At 21.7% G+C, this 25,365-nt stretch overlaps 3 protein-coding genes across 4 annotated transcripts; 2 read left to right on the top strand and 1 right to left on the bottom strand.

The window, feature by feature from the left end:
* Positions 1-19: 19 nt before the first annotated feature.
* Positions 20-4,827, bottom strand: LOC127290147 (uncharacterized). The gene is made up of 3 exons (XM_051318544.1): positions 4,666-4,827; positions 4,015-4,119; positions 20-610 (listed from the first exon to the last, which is right to left on the bottom strand). The coding sequence occupies exons 1-3, from the start codon at positions 4,671-4,673 to the stop codon at positions 235-237; spliced, it is 489 nt and encodes a 162-aa protein (XP_051174501.1). The 5' UTR covers positions 4,674-4,827; the 3' UTR covers positions 20-234.
* A 46-nt stretch (positions 4,828-4,873) lies between these two features.
* On the top strand, positions 4,874-14,629 carry LOC127290144 (transcription initiation factor TFIID subunit 2). Its single transcript, XM_051318541.1, has 4 exons — positions 4,874-5,032; positions 5,435-5,488; positions 8,009-8,172; positions 11,074-14,629. Exons 1-4 carry the CDS (start codon positions 4,988-4,990, stop codon positions 14,408-14,410), a joined length of 3,600 nt encoding a protein of 1,199 aa, XP_051174498.1. The 5' UTR covers positions 4,874-4,987; the 3' UTR covers positions 14,411-14,629.
* A 2,263-nt stretch (positions 14,630-16,892) lies between these two features.
* Positions 16,893-25,058, top strand: LOC127290056 (transcription factor E2F4-like). Of its 2 annotated transcripts, none has more exons than XM_051318438.1 (7): positions 16,893-17,141; positions 20,502-20,611; positions 20,758-21,028; positions 21,632-21,879; positions 22,765-22,871; positions 23,027-23,071; positions 23,407-25,058. In XM_051318438.1, exons 1-7 carry the CDS (start codon positions 17,037-17,039, stop codon positions 23,514-23,516), a joined length of 996 nt encoding a protein of 331 aa, XP_051174395.1. In that variant the 5' UTR covers positions 16,893-17,036; the 3' UTR covers positions 23,517-25,058. The 2 variants fall into 2 exon arrangements, with proteins under 2 accessions (XP_051174395.1, XP_051174394.1); XM_051318437.1 differs by having other exon boundaries at positions 16,894-17,144.
* The last annotated feature ends 307 nt before the right edge of the window (positions 25,059-25,365 follow it).

The following is a 25,365-nucleotide window of genomic DNA, read 5'->3' as shown; positions in this document are numbered from 1 at the left end:
TTTTCTCTCTCTCTCTCTCTCTCTCTCTCTCTTTCTCGTTCATTCTTTCTCTTTTGCCCGCAAAACTGAATCTTTTCTTCAAATTTATATTCTTTCAAAATTAAATATTAATACCAAAAAAAAAAGTTAAAATAAAAAAAAAAACAAAGATCACATTTTGAAAAATTAAATTAAAAATACTATATTATTATTTTTTTTTAAAAAAAAAAAAAAAAAGAAGAAAAAATTCGTTAATCACTCATTATGTTCAGCGTCCATTGTCGAATTTGAATGAATTAATTCTAATCGTTTGAGTACATCTTTCAATTCCATACGACGATAATGTGGTTTCGCTAATTTTGTTCCAAATTCTCTTTTTATTTTTAAACGTCGTTTCTTTTGTTTTCCATTGTCATTTAATTTTCTATGAAAATTAATCATACGTTTAAAACGTTTTACGCTCATTTGTGGTTTTTCACTTGTTCCATCAACTGAATTTTGTTCTTTTTCTTCATAAATTGTTTCCAATGTATGTGGCGATTCTTTCACTGATTTATCTAAATAAAATGAGCGCGCATCTTCTTCGTTCTCCATTTCGCTGAATTTACGTTTCAATGGCTTGAATCGGCATCTGAAGAAAAAAAAATTTTTTTTCAAAAAAAAAAGAAAAAACAATTCTATATATGTAAATTATATTTATATAAACAAATACAGATCTCGGATTATAGGACTTTTTTCAAGTTATTTTAATAAAATGCAAATTTTTTCGACTTTATTTTTTCATTTTTTTTTTTTTTTTTTTTACAAAAAAGAAATAAAGAAATTAAAGATTAATATTATCAAATAATAATTTAATTTATTAGAATATTATTACATATTAAATGATAATAATGAAAATTATATATGTTTACAGGCCTCGGATTATACGACTTTTTCCGACTTTTTTTTTTTCAAAAATACGACTTTTATCGACTTATTTTAATAAAATGCGACATTTTTTTTTTTTACATTTGAAAAAAAATGTAAATAAAATACATTTTTTTAGTATAAAATTTATATCTTCTTCAGATCTTCTTCAATTCAATTATTTAACAAATTTTCAACTAAAATGATTCTTCACTAAATTAATTATTTTTAATAATTTTAATTAAATAATTAAATTCAATTATTTTAAACTATTTTTCAATTAAAATTTTTATGAAATTTAATAATTGTTTATAATTAAAAAAAAAAAAATGTCACAATAAAATTGAATTATTTTTTAAAAATTTCAATTCAAAATAAACATTATTACCCGAAATTTTAATTCAAAATCAATTAAAAATCCAATAATTATCAAAAATTTTCAATTTAAAATTTAATTATTTACCAAGTTTTCAATTTAAGATGAAATAAAATTCGATTATTTTCTAAAATTTCTATTTAAAATTAATTATTTAAATTTTCAATGAAAAATGAATTTCAATTAAATTATTATCCAAAATTTTAATTAAAATTCAATTATTTCCCAAAATTTTCAATTCAAAATGAACTAAAATTCAATTATTTTCTAAATTTAAAATCAAATAAAATTTCATTATTCTCAATAAATTTGAATTCAAAATTAATTGAATTTTCAATAATTTGAATTTAAAAGCATCTAAAATTTAATTATTTCTAAAATTTCGCATCTCAAATTTTTTGAAATTTAATAATTCCAATTATAACTCTCCTGAAATTCAATTATTTTTAATATATTCTTCGGAAAATTCAACTATCTGTATTGAAATTTCAATTCAAAATCAACTAAAATTCAATTATTTTCCAAGCATTTAATTCAAAATAAACAAAAATTCAATTATTTTCAAAAATTTCAATTCAAAATAAACTGAAATTCAAAAATTTCAATTGAAATTCATTTATTTAGAAAATTTTCCATTAAAATTCAATTATTTTCAAAATTTTCTATTTAAAATTAACTAAAATTTCAATTATTTTTAAAAATTTAAGTTTAATTCAGTGAAAAATACAATTTTTAAAAATTTTAATACGAATTTGTAAAAAACGGACAAAAAATTTTAATTATTTTAATAAATATTTTACTTTAAATAACTAATTTTATTAGATATTTAATTCATTTTATTAATTCTCTAATGAGAATTATTTTATAATAAATATTATCAAGAAAATTTATTTCTATTTCATAATCGAACTAATAGACAAATTTTCAAAGTTTTTATTTAAATATAACAAATTTCCGAAAAATAATTCTTAAATTTCCATTTCCATAATTTTTTCAAGTCTAATTTAAGAAATTTATTAGAATTAAAAAATTTTGTCATAGTTTTTTTACTTTTGATGGTCAACAAAATTTCATACAATACTTAATCAAGTTTTACAGATTTTTAAATAAAAATTTTTTTCAAATAATAATTTTGGGAAGATTTAAAGTTGAAATTTTTCTTTTAGAAATAATTGAATTTCAAAAAGATTTTTGTTAATTTTCAGAAAATAATTAAATTTTACAGAACTAAAAATAAATTTTTTTCAAATAATTTTAGATAATATATTTTTTAAATGTTATTCGAATTTTCAAAGATTTACAATTTTGATTTTTGAAATTAATTTGAACTTCAAGTGATTTTTAATTTAAAATTTTGTTGATGATTTCACTAAAAAAAATTTATTAGAAATTACAGATAAAAATACAATAATTTGAAAACCATTTTTAAATACAAAAATCGTTTCAGAAGAATTTTCGAAAACAATTTATTATAAAAATAATTCAAAATTAATTGAATTTCAGGAGAGTTATAATTGACATTATTAAATATCAACAAATTTTAGATGGAACATTTTTGGAAATAATTAAATTTTAGAAGCTTTTTTTTGCAATTTTTGAAAAAAAATTGAATTTTTAGTTGAATTTAAATTGAAAATTTTCAATATAATTTAATTACAATTAAAATTTTATAAATAATTAAATTTTCAGAACATTTAAATTGAAATTTTTGAAAATAATTGAATTTTAATTAATTTTGAATTGAAATTTTGAAAAATAATTGAATTTTAGTTGATTTTGAATTGAAATTTTTGAAAATAATTGAATTTCAGTTGGTTTTGAATTGAAATTTTGGATAATTGTAATTTAATTGATTTTAAATTGAAAATTTTGAAAATAATTTAATTACAATTAAAATTTTATAAATAATAAAATTTTCGATGTTTTTAAATTGAAAGTTTTAAAAATAATTGAATTTTAGTTGATTTTGAATTGAAAATTTTAAAAATAATTTAATTTTAGTTAATTTTGAAAATTTTTGAATTTCAGTTGATTTTGAATTGAAATTTTGGAAAATAATTGAATTTTAGTTGATTTTGAAAATTATTTCATTTCAATTGAAATTATAAAAATAATTAAAAATAATTGAAATTTTTTTTCAAATATTAAAATTTCAAGTGATTTTGAATTAAAAATTTTTTGAAAATTATATTTGTTAATTTTTTTTTTAAATTATATAAACAATTATTAAATTTCATAAAAATTTTAATTGAAAAATAGTTTAAAATAATTGAATTTAATTATTTAATTAAAATTATTAAAAATAATTAATTTAGTGAAGAATCATTTTAGTTGAAAATTTTGTTAAATAATTGAATTGAAGAAGATCTGAAGAAGATATAAATTTTATACTAAAAAAATGTATTTTATTTACATTTTTTTTCAAATGTAAAAAAAAAAATGTCGCATTTTATTAAAATAAGTCGATAAAAGTCGTATTTTTTTTGAAAAAAGTCGGAAAAAGTCGTATAATCCGAGGCCTGTAAACATATATAATTTTCATTATTATCATTTAATATGTAATAATATTCTAATAAATTAAATTATTATTTGATAATATTAATTTTTAATTTCTTTATAACAAACAATTAAATACTCAATTTGGCGCGTCTGCGCGCGTTTAATTTTTTGCTAGTTATTAAATAATTTCAATTAAATATAAAAAAAAAAATTAAAATTATTTTTTTAAATTTTAAATTATTTTTTTTCTTAACCTTCGTTTGTCACTCTCAGTATGAAGTCGTTTTCGTAAAACTCTTTTTCCTTTAACTGTTAGCCTTTCTAATTCAGCAACGACTTCCGGAATTTTATCCTCACTTCTATAATAAGGGTAAAAAAAAAAAAAATTACAATTTTACAAATTTTCAATAATAATTTCGTTTATTTTATTTATTTATTTTTTTTGCAATATTTTAATAAATATTTATATTATTATTTATATGGAAAAAAAATTTGTTAAATTTAAATAATTATAAACACAAGATTAAATAAAATTTTTAATTAAATTTCAATTAAAATTAAATAAATATAATTTATTATTTGTTTACAAAAATTTTTTTTTTTCTTCGTAAAAATTCACGTATAGCATTATTATTTCTTACGTGAAAATAATTTCAATGTCAGAATAAATTAAAAAAAAAAAAGTATTAATTAAACATCGAAAAAAAAAGATTATCGTCAAAATAATATTTTTGATAAACAAAATTAGTAAATAATAAATATTTTTATATTTTAATGACCCTGAAAATGATTCTAGAATTCGTTTTTTTTTTTTTTTTTTGACAACGAAAAATTCTCTCTCGATATGATAAACAGAAAATTTTTCTCTTTGTATTTAATATAGAAAAAATTCAAATAATACTCACGCAGCCATATTGTACTGATTAATATTAAACTAACAGAAAAAATTGAATTTTAATTTTGTTCTTATTGATATTTATTTAATTAAACAACAAATTTTAACAAAATTCACAATCGCAACCTCTCGTAAAAATTTTCTCTCCTCTATATATATTAATGCGCGCGTGCGCAATTGTTTTCTAAGATTTGAGGTTATGTTGACATCAAACATCGCCAGCATATATATATATATAGTTGCGAACGCAAATGGAGTCGCAAATATGTCAAAAAAAAAGAAAACTATGATTTTCCTGTGAAAAATTGTAAATTAAAAAAAAAACAAACATCATGAAGAAGGAGAAAACAGCCGACAATAGTCGCCCTTATAAATTATAAGTATTTTTTTTAAATCTAATTCCCAATAAATATAATTGAATATATATAATAATTCGTAAAATTTAAGGTTATGTTGTAGAAAAAAAAAATTGTTGACAAACAAATATTATAATATAAATTTGAAGAAACTATTTTTATTAAGTAATTTCGGGGGAAAAAAATGAAATTCTTTTTAATTGAAAATTTTATTATTTGTTTCTCTTTTTTTTGTATTATTGAAAAAAATAAAATTAATTATTTGAAAATTTAAATGGTAAAAACAAATAAAATTTGTGTTTTTATACAATCGAATTTATTTTTAATATTTTTAAATATTTTTTTTTTATAAAAATAGAAAAATGTTCAATTTTAAAAATAAATATTGTATTTTTAACGAAAAAAAAAAAAAATTTCTTTACAGCTCATCAAATTTTGAGTTTAACGGGAATCAATTTCGATAGGCGAAGCATTATTGTGAGTATTAATTTTTTTTTATCGTCGATTTTTCTTTTTTTTATTTCTTTGATAAATTATAAATAAATAATAATAAATCTTTTTTTTTTTAATATAAGAATTAAAATTAATATTTCGAATTTCTTTTTATTATTAAAATTCAATTATTTTTATCAAAAATGAATAAATTATTTCAATTTTCAAAAATTAATAATAATAAATAATTTAACGGTAATAAAATTCAAAATTATAAATTATTTATTTATTTATTTATTTAATACAATTGTGAATTATAATAATTAATGAAATTTAAATTAAAAATTTGATAAATAATTTTTAAAATAAATAATTAAATAAGAATAATAATTAAATTAAATAAATAATATAATAAATAATTAATTAATAATATTTAATAACTATAATAATAATAATTTGAATTTTATTAATTAATATTATTTATTGAAATATAAAATAAAAATTAACTATTAATTTAAATTATTTTGAAAAATTTCAATTGAAATTAAATTATTTTCAAAATTAACTAAAATTCGATTATTTTCCAAAATTTCAATTCAAAATCAACTGAAATTCAATTATTTTCCAAAATTTCAATTGAAATTAAATTATTTTTAAAATTTAATTCAAAATCAACTAAAATTCAATTATTTTTAAAAATTTCTGTTTAAAAATAATTAAAATTCAATTATTTTTAAAACTTTCAATTTAAAAACTTCGAAAATTTTATTATTTCCAAAATTTCAATTCAAATTAAATTATTTAAAAAATTTTTAATTCAAAATCAACTAAATTACAATTATTTTCCAAAATTTCAATTGAAATGAAATAATTTTCAAAATTAACTAAAAGTCAATTATTTTCCAAAATTTCAATTCAAAACCAACTGAAATTCAATTATTTTCAAAAAATTCAATTCAAAATCAATTTATTATCCAATTATTTTCCAAAATTTCAATTCAAAATCAACTGAAATTCAATTATTTTCCAAAATTTCAATTGAAACTAAATTATTTTTAAAATTTAATTCAAAATCAACTAAAATTCAATTATTTTTAAAAATTTCTGTTTAAAAATAATTAAAATTCAATTATTTTTAAAACTTTCAATTTAAAAACTTCGAAAATTTTATTATTTCCAAAATTTCAATTGAAATTAAATTATTAAAAAAATTTTTAATTCATAATTAACTAAAATTCAATTATTTTCCAAAATTTCAATTCAGAACCAACTGAAATTCAATTATTTTCAAAAAATTCAATTCAAAATCAATTTATTATCCAATTATTTTCCAAAGTTTCAATTCAAAATCAATTGAAATTTAATTAATTTCCAAAATTTCATTTGAAATTTAAAAAAAAAATTTTGGATGGAAAATTTTAGAAATAATTAAATTTTAGATGCTTTTAAATTCAAATTATTGAAAATTCAATTAATAATTAATAAATTAATAAATAATAATTAATAATGATTAATAATAATAAATCAATAAATAATAATAATTAAATTAACATTAATAATTAAATAATAATATTTAATAACTATAATAATAATTTAAATTTTATTAATTAATATTATTTATTGAAATATAAAATAAAAATTAACTATTAATTTAAATTATTGAAAAAAAATTAATTGAAATTTATTGTAAGCAATAATTGAAATTAATATTTTAAAATTAATATTTCAAAATTAAGATTTCAATTTTATTAGTTAATTTCAATATTTTGAAAAATTTCAATTATTTAAATTGTTTAATAACTTTCAATTATCAAATTAAAGCAAAAACAATTTTTCAAAACAAACATTTATTTCAAATTGTTTAAAATAATAAAAATAAAATTATTAGTTATTGAAAAAAAAAAAATATTAAAAATTTCTTTATTCTAATTTTTACTAATCAATCATCATTGAATGTAAAATAAAATAATTTAAATTAACAAACATTAATAATTGAAATTAACAATTTATTTTAAATCGTTTAAAATAATAAAATAAATTTATTTTTTATTTAAAAGCAAATATTTAAAATTTCTTATAATATCAATTTTCAATAATAATAATTAATCATTGAAATAAAATAAAATTATTATTCATTGAAAGTAAATTGAAAAATTTCTTAATTAATTCCAATTTTTGAAAATTGAGCATTGAAATAAAAAATTATTTAAAAATTAAATTATTATCACCAATTAGTTTAATTAGTATTATTAGTCATTGAAATTAACAAATTTTTATCAAATTTTTTAAAATAAAAAAAAAAAAAAAAAAGAATGAAAATAAATTGAAAGAAAATAATTAAAATTTTTATTAATTACAATTTTTCAAAATCAATCATTGAAATTAATAATTAATTTATATTAAATATTAATAATTTAAAATTTTAAAATTTATTTCAAATTGTTTTGAAAAATAAAATAATTATTTATTGAAAATTCTTAATTCAAACATTTATAATAATTTATTTTACAATAATAATTAAAAAACAATTTTTTTTTTTTTTTTTTTTTTTTTTTTTTTAAACAGGGTTTTGTTGAACTGACAATAATTCCATTGAAAGACACATTACGATCTATTCGAGTAAATGCAAAACAATGCAGAATTTATCGTGTCTCACTCAACGACACTGTGGAAGCTCCATTTCAATATTTCGATCCATTCCTTGATATTTGTCAAGGCGACATCGAACAGTGAGTATAAAAAAAATTAATTTTTTTTATTTAAATAATTGAAAATATAAGAAATAAATTTCTATATAAAAATTTTAATTACCAAGAAAAGAGAGAAAAAATAATTAAAAGAAACTGGAAAAATTAAAAATAAGAAATTAAATAAAACACTAAAAGTAAAATAAAGAAAAAAAAAAAAATTTTATAATTCAAATTTTTATTTTATTTATAAAACAATTTTCAATAAAATAAAAAATTTTCTTTTTATTCCTTTGATTCTAAGAAAAGGAATTGCGAAAGTAATTTTCAAAAATACGAAAAGTAAAAAATTTTTGTTTTTAACTTCAAAAAAAAAAAAAAAAAAAATATTACAGGCCTCGAACTTTGTACATAATTGTATAATATTTATAATAATATTTATAATAATATTTATAATAATATTTATAATAATAAAATAATAATAATAATAATAATAAAAATAGTAATAATAATAATAAAAAAATAGTAAGAATTAAAATTTTGAAAAATATAATACTACTTTTTTTAGAAATAATTAAATTCTTAGTGAATTGAACTATTAATTTTAATTCACTAAGAATTGTTAAAAGAAAAATTAATTTTAATTTAAAAATTTATTTAAATAACTAAATTATAAAAAAAAAGTTATTTTTAAATTTTTTTGCAATTGATAAAATTTGCAAAGAGTTTTAATAATTTCTTTATGTAATTTAAAATAATTATAATAATAATGGAAATAATTCAAATTTTGAAAGAGTTGCAATTAAAAATTTTTGTCATTATTTCAATTTTAATTCAATTCTTTTTATTTTTATTAAACAATTTAATTATTTTTATTTAATTAATATTACTGAATACAATTTAATGTTTGAAAAATTTTTAATTACAATATTTTAATTTTAAACTAATTAAAAATTGCTTTATAATTTTCGAAGAATTTTAATGGAAAAAATATATAAATATGACGCGCTCTACAAAAAAAAAGACCCAAGAAGCAAAAAAAATAACAGGTTATGTTTATGATATTTTGTATCGTAAAAATACAAAAAAAAAAATAAAAAAAAAAAGAATTAACTTCGAATAAAGAAAAAATTGCATCAAAAATATTCCATAGAAACTTATGTTGATTTTATCCATAATTCAAAAATTTGTTTTTTTTTCTATCAAGATTTATAAAACGATCATAAACATAACCTATAATTTTTTTTTCATTTTTAGCTCCATTTCGTTAAAGAGCGTCACAAATACTTGAATTCTATATAAAAAAAATCATGGCTTTTTTTTAAAAAAAAGAATAATAATAGGTTATGTTTATGATAGTTTTTATCGTAAAATTCGAAAAATAGCTAAAACAAAACAATTAATGTTTAATTCCTCCTTTTATCAAAAATATTCCATAGAAATTGATTTTATAGGTATATAATTCAAAAATGAATTTTTAATAAAGGTACATAAAACGATCATAAACATAACCTATAAATTTTTCAATTTTTAGCTCCATTTCGTTAAAAATCGTTACAAATAATTGAATTCTATATAAATTTATTAAAAATCCATGATTTTTTTTAGCAAAAAAAGAATAGTAATAGGTTATGTTTATGATAGTTTCTATCATAAAAATCAAAAAAAAAACCGCTTTCAATAATCAATTGATATTTAATTCTTCTATTTATTAAAAATATTCCGTACAAAATTGATTTTACCAATAGATATAAAAATTAATAAATTAATTTTTAATGCATAAAACGATCATAAACATAACCTACAAATTTTTTTTCATTTTTAGCTCCATTTCGTTATAGAAAGCGTCACAAATATTTAAATTCTATATTTTATTAAAAAATCATGGTTTTTTTTTGAAAAAAAGAATAATAATACTTAGGTTATGTTTATGACAGTTTCTATCGTAAAAATAAGAAAAAATAGCTTAAACAAAATAATTGATGTTTAATTCCTTTTTTATTAAAAATATTCCTCAGAAATTGATTTTATAGGTAAATAATTCAAAAATGAATTTTTAATAAAGGTACATAAAACGATCATAAACCTAACCTATAATTTTTTTTCATTTTTAGCTCCATTTCGTTAAAGAGCGTCACAAATACTTGAATTCTATATAAAAAAATCATGGCTTTTTTTTGAAAAAAAGAGAATAGTAATAGGTTATGTTTATGATAGTTTCTTTCGTGAAAATACAAAAAATAGCTTTCAATAAACAATTAATGTTTAATTCTTCTTTTTATCAAAAATATTCCTCAGAAATTGATTTTATAGGTAAAAAATTTAAAAATGGATTTTTAATAAAGGTACATAAAACGATCATAAACATAACCTATAAATTTTTTAATTTTTAGCTTCATTTCGTTAAAAATCGTTACAAATACTTGAATTCGATATAAATTTATTAAAAAATCATGGTTTTTTTTTGAAAATAAGAATAATAATAGGTTATGTTTATGATAGTTTCTGTCGTAAAAATAAGAAAAAATAGCTTTCAATAAACAATTAATGTTTAATTCTTCTTTTTATCAAAAATATTCCGTAGAAATTGATTTTATCAATAGGTATAAAAATTTTAAAATGAATTTTTAATATACATAAAACAATCATAAACATAACCTATAAAGTTTTTTTAATTTTTAGCTCCATTTCGTTAAATATCATCATAAATACTTAAATTCTCTAAATTCTATTAAAATTCCACAAATCCTAGTATTCTTTTCTATCACAAAAAAATGATTTTTATAATTTTGTTATTAAAAAAAAAAGAAAAAAATTTTGAATTTAAATAATTAAAAATACGTTAAAGATCACTAGTATTTTTTTTTTTGTACGCAACATAATTTTCGAGGCCTGCTAATTTAGGAGTAAAAATTTTAAGGAAAAAAAAAAAAAAATTTCCAGACGCTCATTGGAGGCATTTTCAAAGCAACATCTTGCAGCGGCACAAAAAGTCGATCCAGACAACAATGCCGGTGAATTAATGATTCAAGTGCCACCGCATGCAGCACATTTTATTGCCGAAGGACGTCCATTACGTATTGGTATTGAATTTTCCCTTGAAAAACCACAAGGTGGTATTCATTTTGCATTAGTACCGAAAAAAAATGATCAAGACACACGAACACACGCTGAACGTGGTTCACATATGTACACCTATAGCTATGAAAATTCCTCGCGTCTTTGGTTTCCATGTGTTGATTCATTTGCCGAACCATGCACATGGAAACTTGAATTTACCGTTGATGTATCAATGATTGCAATTTCATGCGGTGATTTAGTTGAGACAATTTATACGCCCGATATGCGTCGTAAAACCTATCATTATGTTCTAAATACACCGGCTAGTTCACCAAATATTGCCATGGCTGTTGGTCCATTTGATGTTTATGTCGATCCAAATATGCATGAGGTTGCACATTTTTGCCTACCACAATTATTACCATCGTTAAAAGTATCAGCAAAATATGTTCACGAAGCTTTTGAATTTTACGAAGAGACTTTGTCGAATCGTTATCCCTATTCCTGTTATAAACAAGTATTTGTCGATGAACTCGATAAGGATATTAGTGCCTATGCAACAATGAGTATTCTCAATACAAATCTTCTTCATTCATCGCCAATAATCGATCAGGTTTATCTAACAAAACGCGCAATGGCCCAAGCAATTGCTGAACAATTTTTTGGTTGTTTTATTTCAATGCAAAATTGGTCCGACACTTGGTTACCAAAAGGAATAAGCACCTATTTAACGGGTTTATATGCTAAAAAATGCTTTGGCAATAACGAATACAGAGATTGGATACAATCCGAATTGATGGAAGTCGTTAAATATGAGGAGCAATTCGGTGGAATTATTCTCGATCCATCCCAACCACCGGCACCACTTCCAATCGCTGGTAATGCTCCAATTCCCCAAGTTCGTTCGCCACCCGATCCGGGTTTTTATTTTCCCATTCGTAATCTTCATACAATGTCACCGAAATATTTGGAAGTTTTAAGAAAGAAAGCACATCTTGTTATACGAATGTTGGAGCATCGTATCGGTCAAGAACTTCTTTTACAAGTGTTCAATAAACAATTATCCCTAGCGGCTAATGCCGCACAACAGCGTATTGATTCTGGCCTTTGGTCACATATGCTCATCAGTACAAATGTATTTACAAAAGCAATTTTCACCGTCACTGGCAAAGACATGGCAGTGTTTATTGATCAATGGGTACGTACCGGTGGACATGCGAAATTTAATCTCAGTTTTGTATTCAATCGGAAACGAAATACTGTCGAATTGGAGATTAGGCAGGATACGACCCATCAGCATGGAATTAGAAAATACGTTGGTCCACTTTTAGTTAATATTCAAGAGCTCGATGGACCCTTTAAGCATACGTTACAAATTGAGGGAACTGTTGCCAAAGCTGATATTACCTGTCACAGTAAGAGTAGACGAAATAAAAAGAAAAAAATTCCCCTCTGTACGGGTGAAGAGGTCGATATGGATTTATCAGCTATGGATGATTCGCCGGTACTTTGGATACGTTTAGATCCCGATATGACACTTCTCAGAGCTGTACAGATAGAACAACCGGATTATCAATGGCAATATCAATTACGTCATGAGAGGGATGTTACAGCGCAAACGGAAGCTATTGCAGCTTTACAGAATCATTCAACACCAGCTACAAGGCTAGCCTTGACTGATACCATTGAAAATGAGCATTGCTACTATAAAGTTCGTCTTCGTGCCGCTCATTGTTTGACAAAAGTTGCTAATGCAATGGTAGCCACATGGGCAGGTCCTCCAGCAATGTTGGCAATATTTAGAAAACTTTTTGGCTCAGCTTCATGTCGTCGAATTATAAAGCAGAATAATTTTCAAAATTTTCAACATTATTTCCTACAGAAAACCATTCCGGTTGCAATGGCGGGTTTACGTAATGCCCACGGGATTTGTCCTCCGGAAGTATTGTCTTTTTTGATGGATTTGTTCAAGTATAATGATAATTCAAAGAATAGATATTCGGATAATTATTATCGTGCCGCTTTAATAGAAGCCCTGGGTGCTACAGTGACACCAGTCATCAGTGTTCAAACTGCAATAACCGCGGAATCATTGTCAATAGATACAAAAGCAATTTTAGAAGAAGTGACACGTCATTTAAATCTTGAGAAATTACTTCCTTGCTATAAATACACGGTTAGTGTGGCATGTTTAAAAGTTATTCGAATCCTACAAAAATACGGTCATCTACCCAGTAATCCACATATATTTCGTGCCTACGCAACTTATGGTCAATTTCTCGATATTCGTTTCGCCGCTCTTGAGGCTTTGGTAGACTTTACAAAAGTCGATGGCAAATGGGAGGATCTGCAATTTTTGTTAAACATTGCAAAAAATGATAAACATCCCGGTGTTCGTCATCGTTTAGTACGTCTTTTAGTGGAGAATCCACCATTTGAACGAGCTCATAAACATGCATTGGATAAACCCGATTTAGTCGAAACCCTCTGGAGTCTCATTAATAATGAATTATCCCATGATGCAAAACTCCGTTGTGATTGGGTTGATTTCTATTACACTCTCTATGGATCAAAACGACCCCTCTGTCTTCCCATCAAGGAACTCGAAATGTTGTTTAAGCCGAAAAAAGTTACACCCGAACGGGAAATTAAAACCGAAGTAAAAACCGAAATCCAAGAGATTGATGTTGGTAATAAAAGAAAAGCATCGCCGGAAAAGGAAATTATTATCGAACCCGAAGCAAAACGAATGAAAATTAATAATGATAGTGAAACAAAAGAATTGCCCCTCGATGGTAAGGTAAAGGAATTTTATAGTGATAATTCGGCATCATTACCGGGTATAACGGAGACTCAGGGACCTATTGGATTTGAACCGGGTATGTTTAAAAATAAAGAGGAGCAACAACAACAACAACAACAACAACAACAGCAGCAGCAGCAGCAAGAACATAAGAAAACGGATACCACCACCAATACAAAGGGAAAGAAAAAGAAGAAGGATAAAAAGAAGCATAAACATAAACATAAGCATAAACATGATCATAAACATGGTAAGGATAAGGAGAAAAAGGAGAAGAGCAATAAGGAGAAAACAATAAAGGAAAATAATAATAAGGATCAAAGTTTAAAACTTAAGGAAGAGACATTAAGTTCAGCGAGTTCGAGTCCAAGTCCTGATGCAACAACATCAACGAATGAATTTAATTTTCCCACTTGAGGGAGAAAAAAAAACACCAAAATTTTTTCTGGGATATAATTTGTTTTCTGTTGTATAAAATTATAGGAATTTCAATTTTTGCTAGGTATTTTCATTTTTCAGCGTATTTTGTTTTTATAAGTTATGCTTGATTGGGGTTTTTTTTTTTGTAATTTTAGGTTATGTACATGATGCACTTAATATATATATATTATGTAATAATAATATAGAAAAATATGAGTTTTATTTCTGATTTACTAATTCCTTTCTTGGTTTTTGATGCCAACCCTTATTCTGTCCTTTTCTAACGCTCGTGTTGTTATGGTAACTCGTGCCTTCCTTTTTTTCTGTCCTTTTCTAACGCACGTGTCGATTCAAGGTCATTGATGCCTTTCCTTTTTCTCTCCTTTTCTAATGAACGTGTTGCCATGACAACACGAGCGTTAGAAAAGGACGGAAAAAGGGAAGGCATCAATGACCTTGAATCAACACGTGCGTTAGAAAAGGACAGAAAAAAAAAGAAAATGACCTTGAGTGTAGTCACAGCTCTGCTGCCTTGCGCAATATTTAAATAAAACGAAAATTAAAAATTATTATTTGATTTTATTTACGATTTTTGATAAAAACAAATATTAAATTAATGAAAAACACCACATTATGAATATTTTAAAGTATTATTAATTATTGTAAAATAAATTAATTGATTATGAGTATAATGAATAATTGGGAATATATTGAGATGCCATAACCTTAAAAAGTGGAACATGTTTGGTAAGTTGTAAATGTTATGAAAACATTTTATATTATTTATTTATGAAATTAAAAAAAAAAAAAAAAAAATTTGCGCACTTATAAGTGGAATTTTTATTTTTAACCTCTTTACAAAATGAATTAATTTTCTAATTATTTTAATTATATAGTTTTATTTTAAAGTCACGTTAAGTTGTGAATGTACCTTTATTCAACGTAAAACGCTGCGTTTGAACTTAGTAATGTAAACACAGCCTAATGCAGAATAGAGAAAGGTATTATAATTCTCGCCAACTACCGCACCCTGCTCTGGTGAAAATATAGTAACTTTTAATTTTAACAATAAAGTCACTAAATTTTTACTAGAGCAGGGTGCGGTAGTTAACGAGAATTTTAACAATGTACGAGTGGGGACAATGGCAGCTTTTCGTTCCACTTGCTTTTTATTGTGCATTGGCCTTAACCGTTGCTAAAGTAATCATTTCCATGAGATAGAAAAAGACAGAAAGAAATATATATCTTTTTCTAACTCATTTTTGGCTTTCGCGAAGGTATTCTACTTAAGGCCAATGCACAATAGCTTCGCGAACGAGATAGAAAAGGACAAAAATATATCTCTGTCCTTTTCTAACGCATGCTTCACGTGATTGGTTTCCATTATCCCCACTCGTTATTCGTCATAATTCTCGTCAGCTACCGCACCCTGCTCTAGTAAAAAAAGTGACTTTACTGTTAAAATTAAAAGTTACTAAATGTTTACTAGAGCAGGGTGCGGTAGTTGACGAGAATTATGACAAATCACCAGTGGCGACAATGGAAACTAATTACGTTCGCCTTTAGGCCTTAACATACGGATCTTCCATTGTGAAAATAGCTTAACAAGTTTCATGCAAACTGCCATTCTTTTCCGTTATTTTGCTTTTTAGATTTTCAAAATACTATACAATTTTTTTTTTTTAAGTTTTTTATTAACAAAATAATATTTTTCTATTTCGAAACATTAAAAATATTAATTTTTTAAAGTTAGAAAAAAATAAAATGTTAATTTTGAAATTTAAGAAAAAAATTTATTTCTTCTTACTTCACTGAGAGGTGGGGGGGGGGGGCTCTTATCAATATGAATCCGCCACTGCTGTGCTTGGCTATAATTGGTCGCTTTCAACCAATCAAATCTCATTCACAAAGCGGTCATTATAATTTATTATTTACATATATTGATTTTTCCCCCTTCTTTGTAAAATTGTTTTCTTATCATAAACAATCGTGTTAAAATTATTTCACAGAATAATAATCGGAAAAAAAATCATAAACCCTGAAATTAAATTAAAAATCAATTTTCTCACTAATTGATATTGTAAACTAGAAATTTTTAAAATTTCTAGTATTTAAAAAAAAAAAATTTTTGCCCCACTAAATATATTAAATTTTAAAATAAAATATTTTTTTGTCGACGATAGAAGAAAGAAATTCTTTTTTTGAAAATTCCCGCCAAAGCCCCCCAACATTGCAATAGTTTATCGTTCAACCAATCAAATGTCAAGCCTTTTGGTTCCAATGGAAATAAATGCAATTTTTTTTTCATTTTCTCCGCAATAAATTTTGAAATACTCTTTTATAATCGTGGAAAAAAAATAAAAAACAAAAAGTATTTTTTTAATGATTTGGGGAAAAAGGAATTTAATTTTTGAAAAAAAAAATTAAATAGCAATATATTAAAATTGCGCACAATTTGTTATTTTCAAAAAATGAACGCGCAGATGTCGCATGTACCAAATGGCGTGTGTGTGCGTTGTGTGCGGCAATTTCGAAGGGCAAGTGAGAAGGAGGCTTTTCGAAAATTTTTGACCATCACGGCGGCAACAAATAGGATTTGGCGACGGGGAAAAAAAAATTGAAAATGGCAGATAATCAGCATAGTCGATTTGAAAAATCATTGGGTTTATTGACAACGCGTTTCGTTACACTTCTACAAAAAGCAAAGGATGGAGTATTGGATTTAAAAGTGGTGAGAGAGTTCATGAATTGTGCGTGCTTTTTTGTTGTATGTTGTATATAATATCGTCGTCGTCGTCGCGGACGATTATAACCTCAAAATATATAGAGTGTGTTTGTATATATATATATATATATAAATGTGTGCGTGTATTTTCCCTCTGCGGGCGCGGTAAATATATTTCTATATCTATATACATATATATGATATTGCTGCGGGAAATTTTGAAAGAAAAAAAAAAAAAACTAATTTTTGTTTTGTTCTTGCACCAAAAACCGTTTATTTTGGGTTTTTTTTTTTAACTTGCTCGTTATTTTAATATTTAATATATGCATGATTAGATTTTAATGATAAATGTTTGAAAATAAAAAAATAAAAAAAAAAAAAAAAGTCGCCACGTTCTCTTTTGCGTTCACCCGGGGAACAAAGAGGAGAAATTTTCCATTAATACTTACGAAACATAACCTAAAAATTGTTATAGGCGAAAAACAATGCAAATTTCTCTGTAGGTTTTATTTTTATTTTTCTTTTTTTTGAAATTATTTATTTTTTTGATTGAAGGAAAATTTTGGTGAAACAAACCGGAAGTTTACCTCTTTTTTTTTCTTAACGAAACAATTTTTTTTTTTACCAAAATTTTGCAAATAAACAATTTTTTTTTTTTAAACGTTCTTTTTTTTAAATCTAAACAATTTTTGTTTGCATTGTGCGAAATTGACAAAAATTTAATTAATAAAATGAAAATTTTTGTTATTTACTGGAAAAAAGAGGAAAATTTCCGAGGGAAATGGAAAAAATTGTTTCCCTCACATTTACGTTGTGAGAGAATTTTAATGATGCTTTTCTTTTTTGGTTTTTCATTTTATATTTTTTATTTATTTTTTTTATTTATTATTTATTTATTTATTTTTATTTTTATTTATTTTATATTTTTTTGTATATTTTTATTTATTTTTTATTTATTAATTTTATTAATTAATTTTATTAATTTATTAAATTTATTAATTTTTATATTTTTCAATATTTTTATTTAGATAATTTTTTTGCTTTTTTTTTTAATTAATATTCTTTTCTTTTTCGATATTTTACTGTTTTTTTTTTGTGTTTTATTAATTAATTTTTACTACATTTCGGTTAAAAAATTTTTATTTTCCAAATTTTTATTTAAAGTTTCATTAATTTTTTTTTTTTATTTCTGTTACAAAATTTTCTTTTTTCAATTTTTTTTTACAGTTTCATTAATTTTTCTTTATTTCTGTTACAAAATTTTCTTTTTTCAATTTTTTTAGTTTTCTATTAATTTTATTTCATTTTTATTCAAAAATTTTCATTTTTCAATTTTTTTTTTATTTTTTATTAATTTTATTGCATTTTTGTTTAAAAAAAAATTATTATTCGTAAATTTTTTTTGGTTTTTTTTTCTTTTTTGTTTTTCTTTATTTTCTACTTTTTCTCTATTTATTTTCGTTTTTTTTAAATTTTTTTGTTATTTTTATTGTATGTGCCGTAGTAAAAATAATAATAATAATAATAATAATAATTTATTTAGTTACCTATTTATTATTATTATTATTATTATTATTATTATTTTTACTATTATTATTACTCAAAAAATTTTTTACTTACCCGTGTGGAAAAAGCCACGATCTTGCCCTCAAGAGTTCGGGGCCCCCGGCGGGGGCCCATGAGGGCTGATCCATATGGCAAATCCATGAGGGGCCCCGCATGGATCGCCCTCATGATCGATTAGCAAAATTTTCTAAGTCCAAAAATCAAATATTTTTTTATCACCAAAAAATTAATGTTTATAATGATTCAGAACAACGAAAAACGCGTTTTTAATAAAAATATATTTACACTTTTTTGAAAATAACACTCACACTTATGGCAAAATAGATGAGGGCCACCGTAGGGGCCCGCATGGATCGCCCTCATGATCGATTAGCAAAATTTTCTAAGTCCAAAAATCAAATATTTTTTTATCAACAAAAAATGAATGTTTCCAATGATTCAGAACAACGAAAAACGCGTTTTTAATAAAAATATATTTACACTTTTTTGAAAATTCACCTGAGATGATTCATGATAATAATCATAAAGCATATAATTAATTATATTTTATAAATTGCATTTGATTGGAAAATATAATTTAATATCTTAACTTTAACTAAATGATGTTAAGCACTTTTCTTTGTTAGGTATTTTTCAAGTTTAAATAGCATCAAGAAGTTAGCATTCGTTTTGAAGTAGCGTGCGTAGCGTAGTTGGTAAAGCGTTAGACTCATAGTCCGTAGGTCGTAGGTTCGATTCCCCCCATGCGTTAGATTTATTTATTTCTCAGGTTTGCGTTTAATCATTAATTCTATGTATGAATTAATTGAAAAATGAAAATATCCGTTAATAGTATGCATAAATTAAATATTTTTTAATTTTTTAATTAATTAATTTATTATTACTTTTAATTATATCCGACAGTTAATTAATTAGAACGTTAATTAATAAATTGAATTTGAGTAAGAATTTAATTTAAAATTGAATAATTATTAAATAAATATGTTATTTATTCATAACTTAAGCTTATTTATTATTAATTAACTTTTATTATTAATATTATTGATTAAAAAACATTATGGCAAACTTGAGGGCAAGATGAGGGCAAACGTGAGGGCCCATAAGGGCGCCCGTAGGGGCACCCTCATGGATCGCCCATGCGGGCGCCCTCATCGATGAGCATGTCGTTTCCATGAGGGGCCCCTATGGATCATCCATATGCGGCCCTCATGGCATGAGGGCGATCCATAAGGGCCCCCGCTGGGGGCCCACATCACTTTTCCACACGGGTATTTTTATTTTATATAATAAAAATAAATATTATTTATTATTGATTATAATTCAGAATTTATTCCTGAAATTTATTTCTATTATATTATTTTTATTGTTATTAGGAATTATTATTATTTTATTATTATTATTATTATTATTATTATTATTATTATTTAAATTATTTAGCTTTTTTTATTTTTATATCCTAAATTTTGATTACTTTTTTCTTTTACTGTAAATATTTTTTTTTTTTTATTTTTCTTATTTAACATTTTTTGACCATTTTTTTTGTTTCCAGTTTATAATTAATTGAAAAATTATAATAAATAAATTTACCATGGAATTAATTACATAATTAAAAAAAAAATGTAATTAAATTAATTTTAAAATATAATTTTAATTATAATTTAATTAATTTAATTTTAATTACAATTTAATTAATTTAATTTTAATTACAATTTAATTAATTTAATTTTAATTATAATTTAATTAATTTAATTTTAATTATAATTTAATTAATTTAATTTTTTTTAATATAATTTTTAGGCTGCGGATATTTTAGAAGTACGACAAAAACGGCGAATTTACGATATAACCAATGTTTTAGAAGGAATTGGACTTATTGAGAAAAAAAGTAAAAACAGTATTCAATGGAAGTAAGTTTCAAGAAATTTTAATTTTTTTTCTTTTATTTCCTTTTATTAATTATTAATTTCTAATTTTTTTTTTTTTTTTTTTATTTTTCTCCTTTTCTTTGAAAAAATTAAATTAAATTAAATTAAATTAAATAAATTTTAAATAGGGGTGCTGGACCAGGATGCAATTCAAAAGAACTTGCCGAGAAGCTTGCCGATTTAAAAGATGAAATAAAATTATTAGAGGATCATGAAAAATTATTAGATAAACATACACAATGGATAAAGCAAAGTATTAAAAATGTCGAGACTGATTCGACGAATAAAAGGTTTGGATTTATGTCGTATGAAGATTTAAAGGAAATTTATAATGATGATTTAATTGTTGCAATTAAAGCACCAACGGATACAGAACTCAGCGTTCCAAATCATTCAACGGTATTTATTTATTTTTTTTTCATTATTTATTTATTTTTTTTTTTATTAATTATTCACATATTTTTATTAATTATTTATTTAATTTTATTAATTAACTATTTCTTTTTATTAATTATTTCTGTACTTTTAATAATTAACTATTTCTGTACTTTTATTAATTATTTATGTACTTTTATTAATTATTTATTTAATTTTCTTAATTAACTATTTCTTTTTATTAATTATTTCTGTACTTTTATTAATTTACTTTATTTATTTACTAGTATATTTAATTGATTTATAGTTTTGAATTAATTTCAATATTTTACCAATAAATAATTTTCAAGTGATTTTTTAATTTGAATAAATTTTTCATTTATTTATTTCCAAATAAACGGAACAAAATTGGAAAATGTTCATTTTTTTTTTAAATAAAATTACAAAAGAATTATAATTTCAAATAATTAGATTTTTCCATTATTTTTCTTTTCTATTTTTTGTTATTATTTTATTTATTTATTATTATTTTATATTTATATTTTATTATTATTTATTTATTTATTTATTTTTTTTTTTTTGCCTTTTTTAATTGTAGAATTAATTTTTCGCTTAATTATTTTCAAGTTGGACGTAAACGAGAGTTTAAACGTGAATTATGAAGTGTCATTAAAAAGTTCATCGGGAGAAATTACTGTACTTGTAATTGAACCCGAATTAGCTGATCATTATGAAACACATCTTCTTCAAATGAGACTACAAGAAAATGTGAAATGCGACGATGATGACGTTGATGATTTTAGTAAAGACGAATTTGAAATAGAGGATAAATTTAATAAAGATGATGTCAAGCCAAACAAAAGGAAAGCAGGAAGGTATATTTAAATAATAAATATATTTTTTTCATTAATATTTAAAATTAAATTTAAAATATTACAAAATAAAAGAAATTTAAGGAATAATATAATAATTAAAGGAATTTTTTTTTCTAATTTTTAAAATTACCAACGAATTTATTTAAATTTATATTAATTTTAATGACTTTCAATTTTTTAATTAATTACGAATTCAATTTTCCAATTTTTATAAAGTAGGAATAAATTTAAATGGCTTTCAATTTTTATAAATTATTTATTTTATTATTTTCTTTTCTTTTTTATTTTATTTTATTTTTTTGTTTTATTATTTTCTTTTTTTATTTTATTTTATTATTTACTTTTATTTTTTGTTTTATTATTTTCTTTTTTTATTTTCAATTTCAATTTTCAATTTCAATTTATTAACGGGACATGCCCTTTCGTACAAAAGTACTCCTAAATTCTAATAGTTAATAGTTCTAATTTATTATTTTATTTTTTTGTTTTATTATTTTCTTTTCTTTTTTTCTTTTATTATTTTCTTTTATTTTATTATATTTTGTATAATATTAATTTTATGTAATAAAAATGAATTTTTTTTGTATTATTAAAATTTTTTTTATATTTTCTGCTTCTTTCGCACCGAATGGGAAAAATAAACCCTTTCGGTCTGCACGAAGCGGAGAGAAAATTGCTCTCTCGGGGAAGGAAATTCTTGAAGTTGGAATTTTCCTTTTGGTAGAGATCAAACAGTTTTTTTTTTTTTTTTTTGTTAATTCCATTTATTTCTCTTGGTATTTTTTTTCTTTTTCTAAATCTATTTATCTAATTATAAATTTTCTTCATCTATTTCTTTTTTCTCTTTGTTCATTGGTTAATTTAAATTTTTTGTTATAAAATTAGACCGCCAAAAATTCCAAAAACAGAAATTATGTCGGACGAAGAGGAAGACGACGATAATATGGACATTACGGACGCAAAAATTATTTTGCGGGACATCAATTTATCCGGTATGTTTATTTACAAATTGTAAAAAAAAAAAAAAAAAAAAAAAATAGTAAAGTTTTACAAAATACATAATTTTTTGAAATTAAGAGACATTTATTTTTTTTAAAAAAAAAAAGTAAAAAGAAAACAAATTTTATCATTTTTGTTTTTTTCACAGGTTACAGTCAACAGGATTACGAGGACGATGATTTCTTCACAGACAGTAAGTTTTTCTTTTCAATTTTTCTTTAAAAATTAAAAAAAAAAAAAATTAGAAAATAAATAAATAAATAATAATAAAAATTATAGAAAAACTATTTTTTTTCTTTTTCTACTTTCTTTTACATTTAATAAAAATTTCTCAATTTATTTATTTTTTTTTATTTAATATAGAAAATATTATTTTACAATCTTTTAAAAAATATTTTAATTCTATTAGGCTTTTTTAAAATAAAAAATTTTAATTAAATTATTTTTTTTTTTAAATGTAGATAAAAAAAATAAATCAAAATTATAATTTGTAATTTTTTCTTTCTTTCTTTTTTTTTTTACCAACAGTTTGCGGTCCTTTGGTGAGGTTAAGTCCACCACCTGGAGAAAGTGATTACCGATTTAATCTCGGAGAAAATGAAGGTCTTTGTGATCTTTTCGACATTGCCGCGAAATAAGTACAAGTTATTTTTGTAATCATTATTATTATTTTTATTATTATTAATTATTTTTAATTATTATTAATATTATTATTAGGTAATATTGAATTTTTTTTCTTTTTTTTTTTTTTTTTTTTTTATTAAACTTTGTCGATATTTATATATATATATATAGTAATTTTTTTTTTTTCCGTCACTTGTAATTAGATAATTTTGTCGATATCTGTACATATGTTTAATGTTTAGAAATACGACAGTTAAAGAAAAGGGGAAAAATACTTTTTTTCTTTTTTTTTTTTTGGAATGTCAATCGACAGAATTTTTATTATAATTTTCAAATATATTTTTTTTTTTTTGCCATTAGAAGGGACGCACAATTTTTGCATATAAAAAATCGTTGGAATTTTCAGTTTTGAGAATTTGTATTTCGGGAAGAATTTTTTCTTAAACGAATTTTTTTTTTTTTTAAGTAATTTTTAGTTAAAGAAAATTTTTACTAAAGCGAATTTTTTCTTAAAAGTAATTTTTATTCTAACTAATTTTTACTAAAACGAATATTTATTTAAAATTAATTTTTACTTAAACGAATTTTTATTTAAAAGTAATTGTTACTTAAACGAATTTTTACATAAAAGTAATTTTTATTTAAAAGTCATTTTTACTAAAACGAATTTTTGCTTAAAAGTAATTTTTACTAAAGCGAATTTTTTCTTAAAAGTAATTTTTACTAAAACGAAATTTTACTTAAAAGTAATTTTTACTGAAACGAATTTTTTATTTTAAAGTAATTTTTACTTAAACGAATTTTTACTAAAACGAATTTTTACTTAAAAGTAATTTTTACTTAAAAATAATTTTTACTTGAATTAATTTTCGCAAAAACTAATTTTTACTCAAATGCTGAAATTAAAGAAAATAAAATAAATTTCGTATAAAAAGAATTGAATAAATAAATATTCGTTTAAAAATTTCTCAAATGCCAAAAAAAAAAAAAAAATAATTAAAAATCGCTTTAAAAAAAAATAAATAGAATAAAAAATCCGATTAGATGAAAATTTGTTTAAAAAGAAAAAAAAATTCACAAAAATTCGAAAAATAAAAAATGTAAATAAAAATAAAAATTTGTTTAGGTGAAAATTACGTAAAACAATTGAAATTCTCCCAAATAATAATTTGAAAAATAAAAATTCCTCTCTCAAAAAAAAAAAAAGGGAAAAAAATTCGGTTATGTAAAAATTTCAGAAAAAAAATTTCAAATTCTTCAAAACGCTAATTTGAAGAATAAAAATTCGTCTTAAAAAAGGATTCAAAAAAAAAAAAAAAAAAAGAAAAAAAATTCTCTAAAATGAAAAATTGAATTTTACATTTATATGTGATAATTATGCGTTCCGATTAGAATATGTAAAAAAAGAGATAGAGAGAAAGGAGTTTGAGAAATTTTTGTAGGAGATTTAATGTCAGCTAGTTTGACGAAAAATATTTTCTTACACACATAATTCATTGTATTTGATCAGTTTATATATATATATATTAAAAAAAAAAAAAAAAAAAAAAAAAAAACGTTTCAAATGAGACGAATGTTAGATAATGTTGTAAAGTTAGAATAATGATGTTTGAATGGTTATGAGAAAAACATTATTATTATTATTATTATTATTATTATTTCTTTCTTTTCTATTTTATTGCCAAGGGAGAATTTATTGATTTTGTGAATTTTTTTTTTAATTTTATTTAAAAAAAAAAAAATTTATCTCCCGCTAATATAAATGTTGATTAGAATATTTTTAATCATTTTTTTTTTCGCGCGCGATTCTTTGTATAAAAAAAATATATACATTTATATATCTATTATATATCTAATATAAAA

The sequence above is a fragment of the Leptopilina boulardi genome, unplaced genomic scaffold (assembly GCF_019393585.1).
Source record: "Leptopilina boulardi isolate dan_hultmark-lab unplaced genomic scaffold, ZJU_Lbou_2.1 LbouV2_55, whole genome shotgun sequence".
NCBI classification, from domain to species: Eukaryota; Metazoa; Arthropoda; class Insecta; order Hymenoptera; family Figitidae; genus Leptopilina; species Leptopilina boulardi.
Note: the sequence above shows the minus strand (reverse complement) of the source record. Positions and strands in the feature narration are given on the sequence as shown.

What these genes read in the sequence shown, in the direction of transcription:
- LOC127290144 (XM_051318541.1), top strand. Translation starts at nt 4,988, where the DNA reads ATGAAGAAGGAGAAAACAGCCGACAATAGTCGCCCTTATAAATTA. An exon ending in ATAGTCGCCCTTATAAATTA is followed by an intron (nt 5,033 to 5,434) that starts TAAGTATTTTTT and finishes AATTTCTTTACA; the next exon opens with GCTCATCAAATTTTGAGTTT. An exon ending in TCGATAGGCGAAGCATTATT is followed by an intron (nt 5,489 to 8,008) that starts GTGAGTATTAAT and finishes TTTTTTAAACAG; the next exon opens with GGTTTTGTTGAACTGACAAT.
- LOC127290147 (XM_051318544.1), bottom strand. An exon ending in ACTGAGAGTGACAAACGAAG is followed by an intron (nt 611 to 4,014) that starts GTTAAGAAAAAA and finishes TTTTTTCTTCAG; the next exon opens with ATGCCGATTCAAGCCATTGA.
- LOC127290056 (XM_051318437.1), top strand. Translation starts at nt 17,037, where the DNA reads ATGGCAGATAATCAGCATAGTCGATTTGAAAAATCATTGGGTTTATTG. An exon ending in GAGTATTGGATTTAAAAGTG is followed by an intron (nt 17,145 to 20,501) that starts GTGAGAGAGTTC and finishes TATAATTTTTAG; the next exon opens with GCTGCGGATATTTTAGAAGT. An exon ending in GCGGGACATCAATTTATCCG is followed by an intron (nt 22,872 to 23,026) that starts GTATGTTTATTT and finishes TTTTTTTCACAG; the next exon opens with GTTACAGTCAACAGGATTAC.